At 38.7% G+C, this 21,186-nt stretch overlaps 1 protein-coding gene, 1 long non-coding RNA gene and 1 other non-coding gene across 8 annotated transcripts in view; 1 reads left to right on the plus strand and 2 right to left on the minus strand.

Annotated features, from left to right (window-relative positions):
* The first annotated feature begins 229 nt into the window (after window positions 1-229).
* On the plus strand, window positions 230-2,747 carry LOC144038750 (uncharacterized). The gene is made up of 3 exons (XR_013289280.1): window positions 230-313; window positions 2,127-2,278; window positions 2,372-2,747. It is a non-coding gene; the product is annotated as an uncharacterized LOC144038750 (long non-coding RNA).
* The window catches only part of grid2ipb (glutamate receptor, ionotropic, delta 2 (Grid2) interacting protein, b), a 31,568-nt gene continuing 10,783 nt past the window's right edge, over window positions 402-21,186 (minus strand). For 2 of the 6 annotated variants that reach the window (XM_077551459.1, XM_077551462.1), the window contains 21 exons: window positions 20,465-20,550; window positions 19,151-19,220; window positions 15,923-16,075; window positions 15,691-15,846; window positions 15,365-15,516; window positions 14,411-14,545; window positions 13,579-13,664; window positions 13,272-13,422; window positions 11,202-11,494; window positions 11,036-11,074; window positions 9,594-10,316; window positions 7,825-7,974; window positions 7,540-7,627; window positions 6,974-7,063; window positions 4,842-5,038; window positions 4,623-4,778; window positions 2,561-2,647; window positions 2,359-2,488; window positions 2,136-2,254; window positions 1,864-2,028; window positions 402-1,701 (listed from right to left, as the gene is read on the minus strand). In XM_077551459.1, coding sequence (XP_077407585.1) covers window positions 1,630-1,701; window positions 1,864-2,028; window positions 2,136-2,254; window positions 2,359-2,488; window positions 2,561-2,647; window positions 4,623-4,778; window positions 4,842-5,038; window positions 6,974-7,063; window positions 7,540-7,627; window positions 7,825-7,974; window positions 9,594-10,316; window positions 11,036-11,074; window positions 11,202-11,494; window positions 13,272-13,422; window positions 13,579-13,664; window positions 14,411-14,545; window positions 15,365-15,516; window positions 15,691-15,846; window positions 15,923-16,075; window positions 19,151-19,220; window positions 20,465-20,550 — 3,298 coding nt within the window. In that variant the 3' untranslated portion in view covers window positions 402-1,629. The remainder of the gene's footprint in view (window positions 1,702-1,863; window positions 2,029-2,135; window positions 2,255-2,358; window positions 2,489-2,560; window positions 2,648-4,622; window positions 4,779-4,841; window positions 5,039-6,973; window positions 7,064-7,539; window positions 7,628-7,824; window positions 7,975-9,593; window positions 10,317-11,035; window positions 11,075-11,201; window positions 11,495-13,271; window positions 13,423-13,578; window positions 13,665-14,410; window positions 14,546-15,364; window positions 15,517-15,690; window positions 15,847-15,922; window positions 16,076-19,150; window positions 19,221-20,464; window positions 20,551-21,186) is intronic. The other 4 variants (XM_077551461.1, XM_077551463.1, XM_077551460.1 and 1 more) reach the window with 3 other exon arrangements.
* On the minus strand, window positions 16,210-16,282 carry trnam-cau (transfer RNA methionine (anticodon CAU)). Its single transcript has one exon. It is a non-coding gene; the product is annotated as a tRNA-Met (tRNA).

Consider the following 21,186-nt stretch of genomic DNA (forward strand, 5'->3'; position numbering starts at 1 on the left):
GCTAAGCTCTTACGTCTACAATAAGATATATTTAGCTTTTTACGTCATTTATAAATGACCCCCACCCATCTGTACATTTAAAATAAATAAATAAATCCCACCCTTGTTCAGGTAAGAGGATCCATTAGTGACATATTTGTACTAATTATAAATATAAGTGACCTCGCTTTAGCGAAATTCTCAATGGTGATTAGTGATTCAAGCCCTCACTGACTGGCAACATAATATGGCCGCCGGTGTATTTGTACCAAAATGGCGGCAAGCTAGCTCCATTTAAATGACAGACTGTCAGCTTCGCGAAAACGACAAGCGAGTAAGTCATAACTCTTTAAAATTGCACAAAGACAAACATGTTTTTTCAATAATGGTGGGGCAAATGAAGAGGCCATACTTTCGAGTGAATATTTTTTTATATATATATATAGATAAAAAACATTTGAGGGGGGTCAAACAATCACACAACTTCTACAACAACAAAAAAACATGGAGAGAAACAAAACCTTGCTCATAAGTACATTATGTTCATTCAAATGGAGGTTGTTTGCTACCTGTACCAACATGCAACCGATTTAGACCAGAAACACAGTTACGATACTTAGCAGCAGTTCTGGTTGCGTTTTACGAGAGATAGCTAACACTCCACTTTGAAAGCTGTGCAACACTGAGAAATAAATACTACAGTCAAGTGACTCTTTAACAAATCCAAACCAGAGCTCGGAGGACCGCCCGAGCACTCACAATGAAAACCATGAGCAGTGCATAGCCAAAACATGAGAATTTACAATTTCATAATACAACACAGAGTACACCACAGCTCCTGGTACACTGTGGATGAGTCATGAGATTACCATGGTAACCAGAAAAGCACTTACAATGGATCATTTACAGGTCCTTCATTCGGTTAACGCCCGCTTATACAAGCAGGACTTTGTTGCTTGCACAAATTGATGATGAAATGCTATATATTCCGCTGTGATACCGGATGAGCCGTGAAGTGTGCCAAAAAATGGCATTAAGTAGATCTCAATAGCTTCCTTAAGGAATGACATTTTTGTTGTTGAGAAAGGGCCCGTCGGCTAGCCTAGCTTGCGAACAGTAATTACTACAAAAATAACTCAAATAACTCTTCTTTCAACCAACTTAAATTAGGCAAATTTTGGGATATTATTGCAAATTATTCTTGCGGACCCAAAGCTACGGCTCTTAGACCGCACAACCTAAACTATAACAAGATATCTCCTAACATTCTTAGGATTTTTATATTCTCCAAAATGTTGAACTGTCATCTAAATGTAAACACCTGGAAACTGATTACATTTGTTGCTAAATCCTTACAATGTGACAAAATATAGCTTATATTTTTTTAAATACATAATCTTACAATAAAGGTCAGTAGCTATCATCCATTTAAATTACATCGATTGGTCAGTCAAGTGCTGATTTTGGGACAGCTCTACCTAACCTGAAATGACAGGTTTCCTCCACACGGGGGCACTCTTGATCAAGTACATGGGTGCTGTAGGTCCTTTCTGCTGGACAACAAGCGGCTCTGCACTTGTTCAGGGGGAGCGTCACTTCACTACGCGTGATTTTTGGCACTTTGGTTGTTGGGATCAGACTGTGTTGCTTCTACCAGGCCAGAGGGGAGGACAGTCTGGGGCTTCTTGGGTTTTCGGGGGTCTGGGTCTCATTGAGGGCCCTCTGAAAGAAAAAAATGAAGAACTCGTTAGTTTAACACATTCAGTAATTATGACTTCATCTCCAGAGAAGAGGTAAAAAAAAAAGTGTCTTTCAGGTAAAATAGAAAATAAATAATAGATAGACCACCAACAAAAACTCAACAGTTCTGATCCACGCGCTCACCTCAAATTTAGAAATAAACTCTGCGAAAATGGCAAAAAAGGAATCAGTGCAAGTGGACTTGCTGTCTTCTCCAAAGAAGGAGGCCACTTTGGAGAACTCCTCCATTGCTCGGCTCTGCAGAGACTCCAGAGATTGGATTGCAGGGTGGCTGTTCTCCAGAAAAATCTGTTAGACCACACACATTAGAACATGAAATATTACAGTACAAAATACATCTGGACTAATGCTACAAATATGTCCGTAAATGTGTTTTTGTATTTTAGATGACATACACTCATGACAGAAGCAAAGTGGTCTTCAGATGTAAGGGGGATTTTCAAACACGCCGCTCTGATGTCCTGGATGGTGGCGTGAAGGTCGCTCAGCTCTGTGGTCACCACCCTCTGGTTCACTGGAGAAACAACAGTCATTTGAGGTAAAAAAAAATAAAATAAAATACAGTATATTACTCTGATTGCTTGTTCTTCTCCCCTTAATGAATTCAATGCGTCGTACCCTTGGCTGCCAGAGGCACTGTGGTGAGGTCTCTGGAAAAGTTAAGCAGCTCCGGGAAATGCTGGCACAGAGATTTAGCCAGAATGTGGAGGAAAGTCGATTTCCCGTCCACCGTTTTGGTTGTGCTGAGCTGGCAGACGCAATGAAACCATTAGACACGATGGATGGATCTCGAGAGACGAAAGATGAGCCGGGGTCGTACCTCGTTGAGAAAGTTGATCTTAAAACTGGTTGTCCTGTGGCTTTTGGGTTGGCCGTTGTTGAGGTAATTCCCCATTGCAAGTACAAACTGTGTGCAGTGGAGAGAGCTCATCAGCGTCAAATGACATGAAATAGAATGATGTTAATATAATGTTACAGTTTTTGCAGCGTAAAATCTAATTATTTAACATTTGACATTTTCTGGACTTTATCTTGTTCAAGCCGTTCGGTCCCTACAAAAGGATTTATGAACCTGATACACAAAAACGTACGCAATGCAGTAAAAAGATTATTTGTGGTTTTAGGTGGATAAAACTAAACATTTGAATATTTAATAATGATAATGCAAAAACAAGTTTATTTCATTGTATTTATTTATGAAATAGGTCCTACTGTGAATGTCGAACCCTGGTTAACATTCAAATTTTAAAGCAGCAAAGTGGACATGAGCACTACATAAGAACAGCAATTTAAAAGAATCATCCATTTATTTTCTATTTTTAATTTAATTTTTTTTTATTTCATTAGTTTTTGTTAACAACTAGATTTTACACTAATCTGATCGTCTGGATTGGGATTGGACAATAATTAGCATTTCATGCAAAATCGGTGATCAACTGTAATGTCTTAATTTGCCCGATCGATCAATGATGTCATTGATTGGCTCCACAAAATAAGACATCACATCTTATAATTAATGATTATCAGCGTTTTTTTTAAATACTTTTTTTTTTTCAATCAGCATCGGGGTTTTTACCTATCGAACACAAATGGCAGCGGTCGACTATAGAGTAAATATAAAAGTTTTTGAAATAGATCTATTGATCTTTTTCTTTTTTTAAACCCATTGATCGCTGATCAGTATTGGCCAAAAGGCAGGGGTGTCCAAACTTTTTCCTCCGAGGGCCACAAAATCGAAGGATTCAAGAGCCACTTTGATTTATTTATTTTTTGTTCTTTAATTTATCAAGCACACCAAAATCAGTTTGTTTGTTTTTTAATACTGCTACCTGAACAGTTTTCTATAAGGCAATTTTTATCTATTTTATTTTATTTTTTTAAAGATTTGGGGGTATTTGAGACCCTGTAACCCACCAGAAACTTTTAGCCCCAGCAGCCGAATCCCATTTCTACACTCAAAACCAGAAAAGGAGCAATCTCTCATAAAATGACCATTTTTAAGTTCATTTGCATATTTTCATATTTAGAAAAGCGCTACTATAAATAAAATAATTTTATTAGTAGCAGATTTTTTTTTAGTATAAGCATTTTTGGTATAAGCTGCGAGCCACTTAAAAATGAGTAGCGGGCCATAGTTTGGACACCCCTAATTAACTCATTCACTCCCAGCCATTTTTATAGAAGCAATCCCCTTCACTCCCGGCTGTTTTACTGGATTTTGACTGATTTTGCAAGGCCCACAAAATATTGGACTCTATTGCTATAAAAACATGAAACCTACCAAAAAAAAAAGAATAGAGTATCTTCTTTCATCAGGAAGAAAAGTATATTTCTATCCATTTCTGTTTTGCAGCAATTAGCAATAGAAATAATATAGCTAAGTTTCATCATTATTCACAAATCTATTTAGAATTGTGAGTAATTTAGTTTTTTTTTTCAACATGGCCCTGGTTGGTCTCCTTTGCCCTGCTGCCACCTGCTGGCCGTTTGTGTAATAACTACCATTTATTCAACCGTTCTTTGGAGAGGCTGCATCAAAGCCTTCTCTATGGTCTAGCATAAAAAAAAACATAAAACGTATAAATAGGTCTTTGGGACACTTAAAACATTTAAAATAGAACATTTATATGTTTTTGGGAGCAAATGAGTTAACAACTATTAACAACGATAACCCTGGTTGCCAGTTAATCGCAGGACACTATTTGCATTCACACCTATTGACAACATTATTTCAATAAACCTAACATGAATCATTTTGGAATGTGTGTCCCAAAGAAAAAAACTGGGAAACTAAAAAAAAAAAAAAGAATATGCGAACTACTAGCAAGTATGTACAGTATGTATAATCTTAAATGCATCAACTAATGTGTGATTGCTTTCACCTCGAGGATTTTGCCCAATTTCTTGCTGGTCTTCAGCTCCACTGAAGCCTTGTAGATGTAATCATAGGCCACCTTCATCTCTTCCATCCTCTCCTGCAAGGTGGTCTTAAAGTGGAGGCTCCTCAGACGGGTTTTATACTCCGGCACCATCAGCATCTGGAACAGAGCAGCGCTCATGTTGCTAACTATTCCAAATCTTGTTTATTGCGTAGTAGCTACCTGGAAAATGAACTGATCGGGCTCGCTCAGCTTGGCCGGATCCTGGTCGAACTGCTCGTACTTTTTGACTTCGTCCTCGTCGGGGGCGTAGAGCAGCAGCTGCTTGATGTGGGCGGGCTCCAACCTGTCGGTGGTCATGTCCATCAGGACCTGGCGGAGCTCGTCGGGGGAGAGCTTCAGATGGGCGATGAGGATGGCTGTGAGGAGGAAGCTGACGATTAGATTGAGGCCTTGTCAGGCGTACGTGTGAGAACGATGGCCTGCTAATGGTGGAAGCCTCGGGGATGTTCTTCCAGCCTTGAGGCGAGACTGAGCATGATCGCCATGGCAACACTCCTAATGATCACTCACATTATCCAGGGTTAAAAACACAAAAATAGTCCAGCGCTAATGCTAATAAGCTTTTGAAAGCACTCTAACTAACCATCTCCATAAACAAAAACAATTAGCACATGTGCGAAAACAGCTGTTCCGCCTGCTGTTGCCATGGCAACATCTATTGTTCTGACCTGTCCTGCACATTATAAAGAGATCTCGTAATACACACACACACACACACACACATATATATATATATTAAAAAAATGGTGAAGACATAACATAACATAACATAACATAACATTAACTCTTTGACTGCCAGACGTTATCAGAAACGGGATGTCGCCAGTGCCAGCCGATTTAAGCATTTTGACTGGTCTTTCAAGGTCCACAGAAAATGTTGTGTTTGGACTATGGAAACACACATACTACCAAATGAAAGATTGAACTCTCATCTTTCATCAGAAAATAAAGTTTGTTTGTACCTTATTCCGTTCTTCAGTAATCAACAATAGAAAATGGTTTTGAAACAAAAAGCGGAGAAAAAGAGCTTTTTGTGAAACGATGTTATTTCATGCACTCTAGTGAATTGTACACTTCTTTTTGTCCATGAATGATGCCACAAACACCTAAATAGTGCTTTACTTCTATAAAACGCTATCACCAACAATGAAAAAGTGTTTTTAGATTGCAAAATACGAGAGAGTCATTGCTGCCATCTAGGGGCCAAAAATAGTCATTAGGCTAACTAGATCTGCTTGAAACTTTCACCACAGCTGGCCAAGGCTTTTCTCCACCCGTTTCAAAAAACATAAAAAATAATTGGATGACGTCTTTTAACGTCATTGGCGGCCCTCCGTAGGTTTTTACTTGACGTCTTTTAACGTCCATGGCAGTCAAAGAGTTAAATGTCAAAATAATGATTACATAATCAGTGCTCTTCAAATTTGGCGTGAAATTTTTTTTGATAAAAAAAAGCCTTTTTGGAAATGGATCTTGGACGTGTATAGCTGCCAATGGCACTGAGCAAGTTTTTTTCACGCTGCTCATGTCCTCTTCTTCCTGGGCAAAGCTTTCTTTAGTAACAATGAAAAATACATCTTGTCAAGGTGCAGTCTTACTAGCGGCAAAATCTCAATTTTTTACTTCCTGGTAGGTTGCTCCATAGGCACTTCCAAATATGGGCACGCTAGTAACCGGTAATTTTGCGTTTCCGCACACCTCTTTCATATGGATGACAAAAAATGCCAAAATAAAATAAATAAAAGTAAAAATAAATAAAAGTAAAAATAAATAAAACAAATATAAAAAAATACGAAGAAAAAAATAAATGCAAAGAAATCAGATCCATGAAAAAACAACAACAACAACAAATTAACAGCACTATTAATTTTGACCATAGATTATCCTTTAGCGTGACAGCGGATGGCTATGTTTAAGGTAGCATGGGTTGTGTTTTAGCAATAAACATAATTACATGCATTTAAGTAAAGCATTTAATAAATGTTTGCATATCACATTTTGAATATTTGTTCATGTCAAAATATTGGGGTCATTTTTTTTTCAAGTAATTAACTAATTAGAAAAAAAGGAGGATGAGCGTGTGCAGTGGATCAAAAAATGTTGAAGACGTCCTCATAACATTAAATGTCAAAATAATGAACACATAATCAGTGCTCTTCAAATTTTTCGGGATAAAAAAAAGCCTTTTTCTATTAAGCGATTAATCGTGATTAATCAAAATTCTAAGATGTGATTAATCTGATTAAAAATGTAATCGTTTGACAGCTCTATATATATAAGGCTTTACTTACATGCATTGTAGGCTTTCTTGTGTGACAGAATCTCCACAACGTCTTTCTTTTTAAAGTTCTCCGGCAGGAAGGTCGGCTCTGGTGGAGACACTGGTAATTAAACGACAGTGTGAGGATGAGTCCTCCAGGCACCGGGGATCAATATCACACACACACACACACACACACATGCTCCCATATACAGTAACACAAACATACACACATTCCAGGATGATAAGTTAATAACACAGTTCTGTCGTGCGACTTCTCTTAAGGTCAAGGTTCACTGACTGATGAATACGATGTATTTTTCGCCGACAGAACTGTGTTATCACCGGGCTGGAGGTGGGTGAAAGCGGTGCCTTATGGAGAATGGATTTGAAGACAAGCGGCTGATATGACTGAAAGCGCAAGCAAAACAAGGTCAGTAAACACATAAAGTGACATACAACTTAAAGTGGGACGATAAAATTAGAAAAACACATTGTGTCTATATAGCTGTAAAACCTAAATTTGACAATGAGCACAAATAGTGTGAGGTGATGATGACAATACAGGAAGATGAAATGACATCCGCAACAACTTACTGGATCTGCGTTGGGTACCAAAATGCAGATCAAGGTCCAAATACTTCACCATGTCTGTGAGCTTGTCGTAGTCGGAATCCTCTCCCAGCTGAACAAAAACAAGGACGCATTAGACTCTCCGGTGGGAATATTCTTACAAGTGCTCGGCAGTGTTGTAATCTTCTTTATTTCTACTTGACAAACGCGCTGCCTTGTGGAAAATAACGTAAAACATCTCCACTCATCTCACACTAACAAATATGCTCCGAGTGTGAGTATGCACTGTAGCATGCAAAAAGAGCCCACCTGACCCCAGATGGTGCCCTCCGAGTTCTCCACCTGCTCCCAGCGCAGCCGCTTCACGCTCATGTGGTTGGCGTCCGAGGCTTGACCCGGCTTAGGTAGCGGAGGCGGGTCGCAGGGCGGGGGCAAAGGTGGGGGAGGAGGCGGAGGAGCCTGAAATGAGAATAAATAGAAGGTTGTTCATTATCTTGAAATAAGCATCGGTGTTTTGTTCACATTCTGATTCTATTCCACCCATCTCTATTTATTTATTTTCTACGGAGCGACCCATGTTAGTGATCCCTGCTTTAGTGCAAGGGAACACAAATAATAAAAATAAAAAAATGCGCCTTGACATCTTCTTGCACTTAACAGCCACTTGCCAAATAGAAAAATCATTTCTGGATGTCCTCCATTGTTGTCCTTTGTTTACTTTGTCACACTTTTTGTTTGTTTGCTGTGCTGAATGTGTCTAACTAGTATGATGTCACACTATTTATGTAACTGACACACCAGTCGCCATGTGGCCTACGCATTTTTGTAGCAGAAACAACAAGACTGAGCTGTCGCACTCGGGACCGCCCCCTCATTTGAATAACATTTCATGACGCATTTCATGTTGACATCGTCTACAGATTGAAGACAGCATTTGTATTTATTGATTGATATTTAATTCTACTTATATATATATATTTGTATTTATTTCCGTAGGTATTTTTATATTTATTTTTTTGAATTTGTTTTTATTTTTGTATTTATATATATATATATTTATATATATTTATATAAATTAGAGCTGTCAAACGATTACATTTTTAATCAGATTAATCACATCTTAGAATTTTGATTAATCACGATTAATCGCTTAATAAAAAAAAGGCTTTTTTTTAATTAAAAAAATTTGAAGAGCACTGATTATGTGTTCATTATTTTGACATTTAATGTTATGAGGACGTCTTCAACATTATTTGATCCACTGCACACGCTCATCCTCCTCTTACTTAGTTAATTACTTGAAAAAAAATGACCCCAATATTTTGACATGAACAAATATTCAAAATGTGATACGTAAACATTTATTAAATGCTTTACTTAAATGCATGTAATTATGTTTATTGCTAAAACACAACCCATGCTACCTTAAACATAGCCATCCGCTGTCACGCTAAAGGATAATCTAAGGTCAAAATTAATAGTGCTGTTAATTTGTTGTTGTTGTTTTTTTTTCATGGATCTGATTTCTTTGTATTTATTTTTTTCTTTGTATTTTTTTATATTTGTTTCATTTATTTTTACTTTTATTCATTTTATTTTGGCATTTTTTGTCATCCATATGAAAGAGGCGTGCGGAAACGCAAAATTACCGGTTACTAGCGTGCCCATATTTGGAAGTGCCTATGGAGCAACCTACCAGGAAGTAAAAAATTGAGATTTTGCCGCTAGTAAGACTGCATCTTGACAAGATGTATTTTTCATTGTTACTAAAGAAAGCTTTGCCCAGGAAGAAGAGGACATGAGCAGCGTGAAAAAAACTAACTCGTTCAGTGCCATTGGCGGCTATACACGTCCAAGATCCATTTGAATTGGGCTGGCAGTGAATGAGCTAATGGCTGGGCGGGAACATGGATAGTTTAATCATGCCGTTACTTGCAAACAATTACTCCAAAATATCACTCCGCCAGCTCCTCTGAATAAATGCTAAATGCAGTGTGAAAAGGGCTTTAGATTTGCTTTGTTGTGATTCAAAAACACATCTGGCCAGCACATACAACATTTTTAAGTCGAGGTATTACCTGCTGGGAGTCCGGCTCTTGTCTGAGAGTTTTAGTGTGGCTGGGGAGGGCAGAGTGCAAATTTGGAGCTTTGCAAAATGAGGCAGCGGGGTCTTGCTTGTGACCCCGCGGTGGGCTGTGATCTTCGAGGGACGGGGGCAGCGGACCCTGGTAGCTGTGCTGGTGGTTGAGCTGATGGTGCCTGTGCAGGACGAGCTGGCTGGGCCGCAGCGTCTGAGGGGATGGCTGGGGGGACGGATGACAAATGGGCTGCGGTTGGCTGAGCTGGCGGGGGAGGTAGCTGGGGCGGGACGCGCGCAGGATGGTGGTGGTGGTGAAGGTGGTGCGGCCGCGTGACAGCGTTTGGAAACGCGCTTCGTCCGCATCCTCCCTGGTGGGCAGCACCTTGTGGAGGGGGGAACGGTTGGACAGGAGGGACCTCAGAGGTGGGGGAGGAGGGGGGATGATGGGGTGGTGGGGCTGGAAGGGCATCCGACTGCGGGGGACATGTTCTGGGGAGAAGCGGACGGGTGGGACCGGGTCCGTGAACTGGACTGGAGGCGGTAACAAGACCTGGAAGGGTGGAGGAGGTGGCGGGCTCTGTTTGGGAGGAGGGGGGATGTGCTCGGAGCCAGAAGAGTAGCAGGGAGAGGAAACCTCGTCACTGCTACTGCGGTCCTCACTGCTGCCACTACTGAGCTGCCGATGCATGAAACCCGTGTCCTGATCATCGGGGAAGCTCATCTGAGGGAGGAAAAGCGCAATCAGATTTCATTCGAGAGCAAAAGATTTCTTTTAAAAATCCTCCATAGCCATTTTCAAATTCTTGTACCGCGCCCTTTTTCAATTGGGGAGGCTACTTCCTTCCGTCTTCCTCATTAGTGGGTAAAACACATGTTCTATAGGGTTTAAGTCTGGTGATTGACTTGCCGTGTTTTTGTTTTTAGAATAAATGTACATAATGTACTGAAGCAATGAGTCATATCTGGGATGATTGTCACGCTGCTGCTATGTGAGTACCCAAACCTTTTAGAGCAGCAATAGGCTATGTAACAAGGGCCTAACAAATCAAAAGTGGAGATTTGGCGGAATGTGCTTCAGGACGGATAGGAGATTGTAACTGAGCAGGTTCTCTGTCCGTTCTCGTTGCGAGCAAAAATAATCAAGTCTGTTGTCTTCCTTCCTGGTCTGTTGTTTATTAAATGACAGTTTCTGTCTTTGTTCACTCATTCACTTCTAGCTCAATTGAAATGGATCTTTGACGCCGTTAGCCGTCAATGGCAGTGAATGAGAACAAATTTGAGTTCATTATGATGATGCCGTCATGCGACACATCATCAATGAAGATGAGCGAGTCACCCCAGGAGAAGCCATGCAAGCTCAAGCCACTTTTAGTCAACAGCAGGAAATTGTCCTTTTAAGGCAGAAATGCTATAATTAGACTCTACTGATAATCTACTTACAGGCACACCTCTTCTTCTGAAACCATGACCTTGATATATCTGTTCATGTGACACAAGTGGTAATTGTAGCATACATTAGAGACCCTCTAATGTCAACATGCAACACTACAATGTAAAGAATACCAAATACACACTTGATTTTTTTTTTTTATCGCATTTTCCTCACCTCTTCATAGTCGTTCTCGCCCGGCACGTAGTCGTCCACCAGAGTGACCCGGTGGCCCAGCTGCTCGCTAAGTGCATCCAGGAACTTGTCGGTGTCGCGGCTGCGAGGCGGGCGGGAAAATGTGAACAGCTTCCTGCGGCGGCCCAACGTGTTGGGGCTGTGTTGGGGCGAAGCTGGGGGGCTCTCCAGGCTGACGTACGGGTTTGAGTCCACGCTGCTTTGATGGTGGATTCCATAGACGTTGGTAGGGAGGGGCTCCTTCCAGGTGAGAGACAGGCCCGACTTGCGGTTACCTGGAAGGTGGGAGGGTGACAAGGCAGTATTGCGGGTCATTTTGCCTTGATACGGTTACTGCACTTATAAAATACAGTATGTATTGTGTCTTACCTCTTAGAGGACTACAGATGTAATTTACTTAAGTTGTGTTTAATGTAAATGAGTGCTCTGTTTCATATCTGCTGACCTGCAGAGGCGGTGCCTAACAGCACAGAAGGACTTATACCAGCGCAGTACAAGAAAGATTTGAGACTGAAACTGAAACCATAATTTTACTACTTTTTTAAAAAGATGAAATTGTAAATTTACTTGAGAAAAAAAATTGGATATCACAATAATAAAACACATGATGGAAGAATATTATAATAATTCTCAATTCTGCAATATTACATTTTTTTTTCATGGAATTCAAAATAATTCACATAATATGGAATTATTTTTCATTTGTTATAATAATATTTGACAATTTTCTCAGAATTATGCATTCATTGTTTAAGTTAAGCAATTTTTCTTATATTATTATTTTCTTTTTCTTTTTTTCCTTTTTAACTTCCCTTATACTTCTTCCAGCTATCCAATATTTTAGACTAGCAAATACAAGAAAAAAAACAAAACTGAATGCATTTAAATACGTTCAAACCTATTTGCAAGTATGGTCAAATATACTTGCAAAATACCTTCGAAAGTATTTAAATACATTTAAATGTACTTGCAAATACGTCCAAACGTATTTAAAATACATTTAAACATATTTGCAAATACATTTAAGCATATTTAAATAAATTTAAACATACCTGCAAATAACGTCCGAGCATATTTAAACATATTTGTAAATACATTTGAGCATATTTAAAGAAATTTAAACGTACTTGCAAATACGTTTGAGTGTATTTAAACGTATTTGCAAATACCTTTGAGCGTATTTAAATAAATTTAAACTTACTTGCAAATACGTCCGAGCATATTTAAACAAATTTCCAAATACGTTTGAGCATATTTAAAGAAATTTAAACGTATTTGCAAATACCTTTGAGCGTATTTAAATACATTTAAACGTACTTGCAAATGCGTTTGAGTGTATTTAAACGTATTTGCAAATACATCTGAGTGTATACATTTAAACATATTTGCAAATGCGTTTGGGCATATTTAAAGAAATTTAAACGTATTTGCAAATACCTTTGAGCGTATTTAAATACATTTAAACATACTTGCAAATAACGTCCGAGCATATTTAAACATATTTACAAATACGTTTGAGCATATTTAAAGAAATTTAAACGTACTTTCAAATACGTCCGAGTGTATACATTTAAACATTTGCGAACACATTTGAGCATATTTAAATAAATTTAAACTTACTTGCAAATATGTCAGAGCCGTATTTAAACGTATTTGCAAATACTTTTGAGCATATTTTAATACATTTAACCGTACATGCAATTACGTCCGAGCGCATTTCAACGTATTTGCAAATACGTTTGAGTGTACATTTAAACGCATTTGAAAATACGTTATTTGCCAGTCACAAAACGTGTACTCCACACTGGCAGTTCCGCGCTTTCATACTACTGTATTGTGCTCTGTGAACTAATCCGTTTTTATCTTCTAACAACAACTACAAAAACAAATGACTAAGGTACATTGGGCCATGATGGTCACATGAGTGTTTTGATTATGTAACAATGACACATTGGTCATTGTCATCCTGGCCCAACAAAATGAAACAAAGCACCTTTTGGAGAGTGTGCGACTGAGAGCACGTGCACATATTGATGTGGGTGTTTGGAGTACCTGTGAGAGGAGGGAGTGTGAGCGGGGAGAGAGAGCGACCATAGGCCTCAGTCTGTCCCGGCCCCTCGGGCTCTGCTGGGGTGCCCCCCTGTAGCGGGGACACACTCTTCCCTGCGTACACGTTCTCCAGCTCCGTGTACACACTTGACATCTATGAATGGAGGCATGATTAGCGCACAGCGGCGGCACTCTACTTTGAAGGTCCGCCGCTTCTTCCGTCAAATTGATGTGGTTAGCGGCAGACCTTCAAATGATAAGAGCGCAAAGTAGCAAGCTTCGCTAATGCCAATGCAGGCATGATACCTACATGGCCGAGGTCAGGAGACTCAGGGAAGGAGGTTCCGTCTCCTGACTGCCTCTCCTCCTGGCTGCCACATTCATCCACATGAATTCCTGAGGCACAATAAAGCGTGAGGAGTGACGCCCTCTTGCATCCTCCCCCCCAGTTGAGAGGGGAAAGGATGAAGGAAAGCAGTGGAGGTGCCAAAAGCAGATGCTTAACTCATTTCATCCCAAAAACGTATTTATATGTTTTGTTGTTGTTGTTGTTTTTTAAAGGCTTTGATGCAGCCTTTGACCCAAAGAGGTCACTTAAAGCAATGGTAGTTATTACAAAAAAACAACCAACAGGTGGCAGCAGAGTATAAGAGATCAGCCAGGGCCATGTTGCAAACAAGGTCTTTTCCCCAGTGTATTCAACAGATTTGTGAATAATGAGGAAACTTAGCTGCTAATTGCGTCAAAACGGAAACAGATACAAATGTACTTTTTTCCTGATGAAAAAAGAGACTCAAATCTTTCTTTTGGTATGTTCCATGTTTTTATAGCAATAGAACACAATATTCTGTGAGCCTTGCAAAATCAGTAGAAATCCAGGGGGTTGCTTCAATGAAAATGGCTGGGAGTGAATGAGTTAAAAGCTAAGCAGAAAATAATGATGGTGATACTTTCAATAGCAACAGGGTTGAGTGTAACACTGTAAAAAGTGTTGGGTGAACTCAGCTTAATAAAAATGGGAGCAAAAACAAAAAAATGTTATGTTCATATTTTCGTTTCGCCTTCTACAAAGTAGAAACAAAAAAAACATCCCGACTACAAAGTAACTTAAGTTTTTATATTCATTGCCTCTCTCAGCATACCCATTCCCAAGTGTGTTCCGATGATGCAATCATCAGAACTCCTCTCTCGCACGCATCCGCGATACGACGTCCCAGATATTCGCACGGAGCTGCTCCTCCGGTGGTGCCCCGAACCGGCGTCAGGCTCTAATACGGCTGCAAAAAACACATAGCGTATACAAACAAGAGCTGTCAGAATTAATCGATTAATCAACAAGTAATTGATTATCAAATTAATCTGCAACTATTTTAACAATCGAGAAATTGTTTGGAGCCCTCGAGCCTGTTCTAAAAACAGCTCACCAGTGATGGCTCATCGTCATTTAGTAAATTTGATTTAAAATGACATCATTAAAGATAATTTGTTATTTCTGAAGTGTACATTAAAATGTGTAGCCCTTCACCTTAGAGCTGTCAAAATTAATCGATTAATTGACAAGTGATCAATTATCAAATGAATCGACGACTATTTTAATAATCAAATAATCGTTTGGTCTTTTTTTATTTTTTATTGTCCAAATCGTCTGATTTTAGCATGTCAACAGTAATTGTTCACTAATTTCTGTAGTCCTTGATGAAAAAAGACTGATTATCTTCTTTGTTAAATCAAAATAAGACATTTGCAAACATCTGTTTTTACTTTGGAAAACAATGACCGAACCGGTAACATAGTACAACATCAATCCCACTTTTTTTTTTATCACTACAAAAAAAATAATTATGAAATAATTTCCAATCACTGGTTGATAAACATTAATCAGGCGGGAAAATGCTTTTGTAATACACTTTAATGAAAAATTAAAATGAATAATCGATTTATCGATTGAATAATCGATAGATTAATCGATTCTAAAAATATCCGATAGTGACAACATTAATACAAAGTATCACGCAATAGCTTACAGTAATAACCTTTCCACCACTCATACTGTTAGATAGAGTTAAATAGTTGCCGATCCAAATGCTTCATCTCACCACTGCTTTTGAAACCCAGGAAACGAGACAGCTTGCTCTGACAGCGTTCCTGCTCGTCATACGTCAGCAACTGGTAAATAAATTGCCAGATCAGCTGCTTAGCTGGTGTGTCCAATACTGGAAACACGTCTACGATTAGAGTGTCCACATTCCTGTAAAAAACAAAAACCACACATCATCTCCATCTCGTGTACTGTACCGTACAGTTTCCCAGGCAACGGCAACTCTTCTTTCAGTGCTTGTCAATGCACGCCAGATGGATAACATTTTTTTTTTTTGGGGGGGACCTTCAATAAGAATTTTAACTGACTCCATGCTGTGCTGACCTGTGCTGGAAGAAGGTCTCCAGGGCCTTGCAGACGGTGTAGCGTTCCTGGATCGTCAGTAAGTGCTCCAGCTGCTGGCTGAATGTCCGTCCGTGGACTTTGATGCTTGGTGGAAGGATTTCTGCCACCCACTGGAGGGAGCTAAGGACAGGAGATCTAACCAGCAGGCACATTGTTCATACGTTTTCACATATTCGTGCTTTCATGTTCGTTCGGCGTTTTTAGTACTCACCTAGAGCGCGGCAAGTTGTTGGAAGACAGACTGGGAGTTTCCGCCGGGTCTGTCGGGTCTGAGGAGTAATTAGATGGACCGTCTTCTATAACCAGACTGGGCATGGCACCGCTGCCCTGCAGCATTGACACCACCTTTTCATGGGAGCAGTTCCTACGCAGGGAGTAATAAAAGGAAGGCGGGTGAAACAAATATGGACAGAGAGAATGGATTTCTCATAATGTTTTTACAGGTTTCAGTGCACAATAATGAGATTTATTTAAATAATAAAAATAAAAAAAAAACGTTGCCCCGAGTGAGGCTCGAACTCACGACCTTCAGATTATGAGACTGACGCGCTGCCTACTGCGCCATCGAGGCATATGAAGTACCCAACTCAACGATTCTTATTTTCTGGTATAAAGAATATGAGTGGCCAATGGCTTGAGTTTTAGGCGAAAGCTTTCCCCCGCCACAATAATAAAAAAAAAAAATATATATATATATATATATATATATATATATATATATATATATATATATATGCTATATTGATAGGTGGTAGGATTTTCATAGTGTATCGAATAACGGCAATCAATTTGTATGGGGAATTTGCGCCCCCTTGTGGACGCACTCTCTTTAGAAGCGTTTCAAACCTAAACTTAATTATATTAGTGAGAGGGAAGCTAACAGGCTAAAACTCCTTCCGTTCAATCCGTCATAACAAACATTCCCACCCGGAACTCCCCATCAAAGTTCCGTGGGTGAATTATCCACTCTTCACTACAATATTATTAGACCACTCCACTGTGTTTATGTTAGGATGGGGAGAGGGGCGTCACATGACCGTTTTTTTCTTTCTTTTTACATTTGTATTATACTTTTGTTTGATGTCTAGTTTCTTGTGTTTCGTGTTCATGTTCTGTCTTCGTTCATTTCCACCTGTTCTTGTCAGCCAAGTCTCTTGTGTCGACCAATCATCTTTCTCAACCTGGTGTCCAAGTGTAGTTCATTGTCTCGTCAATTTGGTTGTATTATGCTGCAATCGAGGATGGTCGAAAGTCGGATTTATCCGAGTTGTTTTTTCCCAGTTCCGACCTGAAAGCGTTCGAGGCAAAAGTTCACAACCAAAGTGGCGGATAGTGATAAAAAAATATATATTATTATTATTTTTTTATTTTTTATTGCTGCATTCGAGGATTCGACTTCCGACTTTAAACCAGGAAGCGTGTACGGGAACGGCCCCTTGAACTCGGAAATCCCACGGGGGGAAATTCACAGACGGACAACAATGTGACGTCACTCTACATTGGCGACCCATTGTAAACACGGACTGTTTTCTCGAATATAAAACTAAATAGCTTTCTTCATTCATAAATATTCGACATGACTTCACGTAGCACAACATACGTGACAGTACATGCCAATATCTCCTTGCATGAAATTATACGGTAAAACTATTGAACTGTATGAAATGCTTATGAAATAAGAAAAAAACAATAAATGAAGCAAATTGCGAGAAGGCAAGTTTGCTGGAGGTCAAAATGAGTTTTGAGGACCAAAATTAAAAAAACAATTTAACACTATCCGCCATTTTGGTTGTTTGCTTTCTCCTCGAACTGGGAAAAAACAACTTTGATAAATCCGACTTCCGACCATCTTCGAATGCAACATTAGCGCTCTGTTTCAGTCTGTGTTTATTCGTTGTTTTTGTTGCTGTTATGTAGTGGTATTTTTGTTTACTATATTTGATACTGTAAATTTGATTTGTTGGATCACCAAAAATGTATTTGTTACCGGGGTGTGCAGATTGTGGTTGCTCGAAGTTTATGTCTCAGATGGATGCTCCTTTAACGTGCAAATTCATCTATTGACGTGCATGCCCTCAATATATTTGTGTTGACGGAAAAAAAACTCATAATGATTTCATTAAATTATGTTTCATTTCTGACCCAAGAGGAGTAGTGCCTCAACAGTCATGAAGCTCACCTATAGCAAGGATCATACAAAGAGTTCTCAGCATATTGTGGTGCAATCCTACACTACTGCATACTACAACCACATTAACTCATTCACTGCCATCGACGGCTATAGACGTCCAAAATTCATTTGAACTATTTATATTAGTTTAACAATTTTCCCACTTTTGTTAACAAGAGTATGAAAACCTATAATTTGTTATTGTATTAGAACAGATCTAATATGTGTGATTAATTGTCAGTTAACTAGTGCAGTCATGCAATTAATTACGATTAAAAACTGTAATCGCCTGACACCTCTAATTTGTAATAATCTTTTCTTAAAAAAAAAAGATTATTAATTATTTATTTTTTATGTAAATAAAAATGTAATTACGATTAAAACATTTAATCGCCTGACACTCCTAATTTTTTATAATATTTTCTTTAAAAAAAAGAAAAGATGATTATTATTATTTTTTTATGTAAAAGAAAAGATTATTAAAAATCCGGGGCATCAGGCGATTAAAATTTTTAATCATAATTAATCACGACTTCACTAACTAACCCACGATGAATCTGTTCTAAATGTACAAAAAAAAATTCTAGGCTTTCATACTCTTGTAAAAAATAAAAAAAGTTAAACTAATAGATATAGTTCAAATTAATTGTTGACGTCTATTGCTGTCAATGGCAGTGAATGAGTTAATCAAATATACTAATGTAAAATAAAATTGCTCTGGCATTGTAAAACAAAATTGACTCAATTGAGTGCTATTATGTTAATAGTATAGGTGTACCTAATGTTACGGCTGGCCAGTGTCCACTGTTATTGCCGAGTTTATATTCAGTTTCTTCATTCTCACTCCCACCCGTGCCCTCCGCGATCCATAGGGCTGAGAAGTTGTAAAGTACACAGAACGACGACGCCTCCCACAAGGAAAAGTTACGCTTACATAAACAGTAGTCGCTTGCATCGGCTTCACTCATATTGAACTAAGCGCCGCTCCATTCTGTCTGCCTCCAAATATGAAAAGATAGATGTGCTCATAAGTCATGTGCAGGCACATTGCCGTATTGTGAAGTTTTGATTTATAGCTGACACCGACAGTCTCAATATCTATCTATATCAATGCAGCAACATTGATATAATAATGAGTTCGAGGCTGTGACAGTAACAAAAAAACAAACATTTGTGATGGATTAACTAACAGAGCAAATTGGCAATACACAACCAAACATTTGCAGCAATAAAAGGTGATGTTATTAAGAATATAAAACATGAGCTGACCTCATGTCCAGCCCATTGAGAAAGAGAATGCGGTCGCCCGGTTTTAGTCCACATTCTTCAGCAGGACTATCTGAGAGGGAGATGACAGAAAATCAGACACCAGAGAGGAGACAAAACCCTGGAGAACCCACGGGGTCAAATTTGGCCTCTATAAATTCTGCTACTCAAATAACAAAGACCTTTTTTTTTCAGCAGTGATTTTGTCCCTGTCTTCTTGTTTCCATTGGCCAAAGTGTGTTTGTACATTCAAAATCCAGTTCTAAAATGCAACAAATAAAACAAAAAAATTATATTGTTCAATATAGCTGTGTCTTTGATTGATTATTTTTTTAAATTCTAAATAGTTTACTGACAGTTTTTGTTATTCAGATTTTTCGAAATGATACCCCTAAATCCAAAAGGGTCAAATTTCACCCTAATCCTAAATTAGGGAATAAAGGGTTAAAATTGAAAAAAAAAAAACATATATTTTGGTGTTCAGTGAATTTATAGCAGTCATTTAATGTATAATTCATAATTTTCCAAAGAAGAAAATGGTTCTTGGGTTCTCCAGGGTTAAAATACCCCTAAATATGTAAATATGAAATAATTATACCGACCATTAAGAGGCTTTCTCATCAAACAAGACTCACAGAGCCAACATGTACACCAGAGAATTGTGTGAATGACTCATTTGATTCTGTCAGTCTGTTTATGACACCCAACAAGACCACCAACAAACAATCTGATGTCCATGTGACACTTATCTGTTACATAACGCAACACCGCTCACAGGGGGAACTATTAACGGGTGCGTGGCCACCACATCAACTGTCATCGGGTGTCAAGAGTGTGAAAGACGATCTTCTGGTCCTCGGCAGAGGATCTGTGATCACGATGAGAGTCACGCCAGCCACCTCCACCATCTCCATACCAACCTCCATAAGGCCCACTGAGTCAACGTGTTCTGCAACCACATGATGGTGGGAGATGGTGGTGGGCGGGAGCCGTGCCGTCATCACGAGCTACACGCGCGCGAACCTACGCTCACATGTCCAGACAGAGAAATTGCTTTTATTGTCTGCTGGTCATTATTTGTCAAAACAAGATGTCGGCAAAATGTATACCAGGAAAACTTTAGTCGTCATGCACATAAGCCTGCTCACAGTGCTTTCCTCGTGAAAATTTCATCTGTGAGCCAAATCAGCTTCCTGCTACATTCATTATGAACAAAAGATGCCCTTCAAGCCCAGGGACTGACAACCACAACACACTCAGCCCGCGCGCACACATTCTGCACTTGCTTGGGTATTGGATTTAAAGATAGAATCGCACCTGCGATGACTGAGTCGATGCAGACTGGAGCGTGACCTCGCAGCGTGAAGCCGAAGGTCTTCTTGCCTCTGTAGACGCGGATGAGCCTGAAGATGACAACAGGTGTTGTGAAATTGAGAACACGGGATAAGCGTAGTTTTCATATATTAGGGGTGTGAATTGCCTAGAACCTGGCGATTTGATTCGTATCACGACTCAAAGGTCACGATTCGATTCTATACCGATTAATCCCGATACGAATCTATAAATTGATTATTGCGATTTTTTAAAACTCAAATTTAGAAAATACAAATGAGTAAACTTGTACATGTTCGCTGTAAGATTTGTATAAAAAATTATTTATTTATCTGAAAATTCAGCTTTATAACTGAGCCACTGCATTTAACAAACAGGTTGCAGTCTGTTTCATGTTTGAACAGCACTGAAATCAAATATTAAGGCTTAATATTCCATTAATATAACATTCTTCCATGCTTAATGTGTGAATCCTAACCCTAAGTAAGACGTTTTGTTGAATATTTCCATAAAAAAATGATGCTTAAAAATTGATTCGCAATATATTGCCGAATCGATTTTTTCTAACACCCCTAATATATATATATATATATATATATATATATATATATATATATATATATATATATATATATATATATATATATATATATATATATATATATATATATATATATATATATATGTTGCCATGGAGATAAGTCAAG

Source organism: Vanacampus margaritifer, chromosome 18 (assembly GCF_051991255.1).
Source record: "Vanacampus margaritifer isolate UIUO_Vmar chromosome 18, RoL_Vmar_1.0, whole genome shotgun sequence".
NCBI lineage: Eukaryota > Metazoa > Chordata > Actinopteri > Syngnathiformes > Syngnathidae > Vanacampus > Vanacampus margaritifer.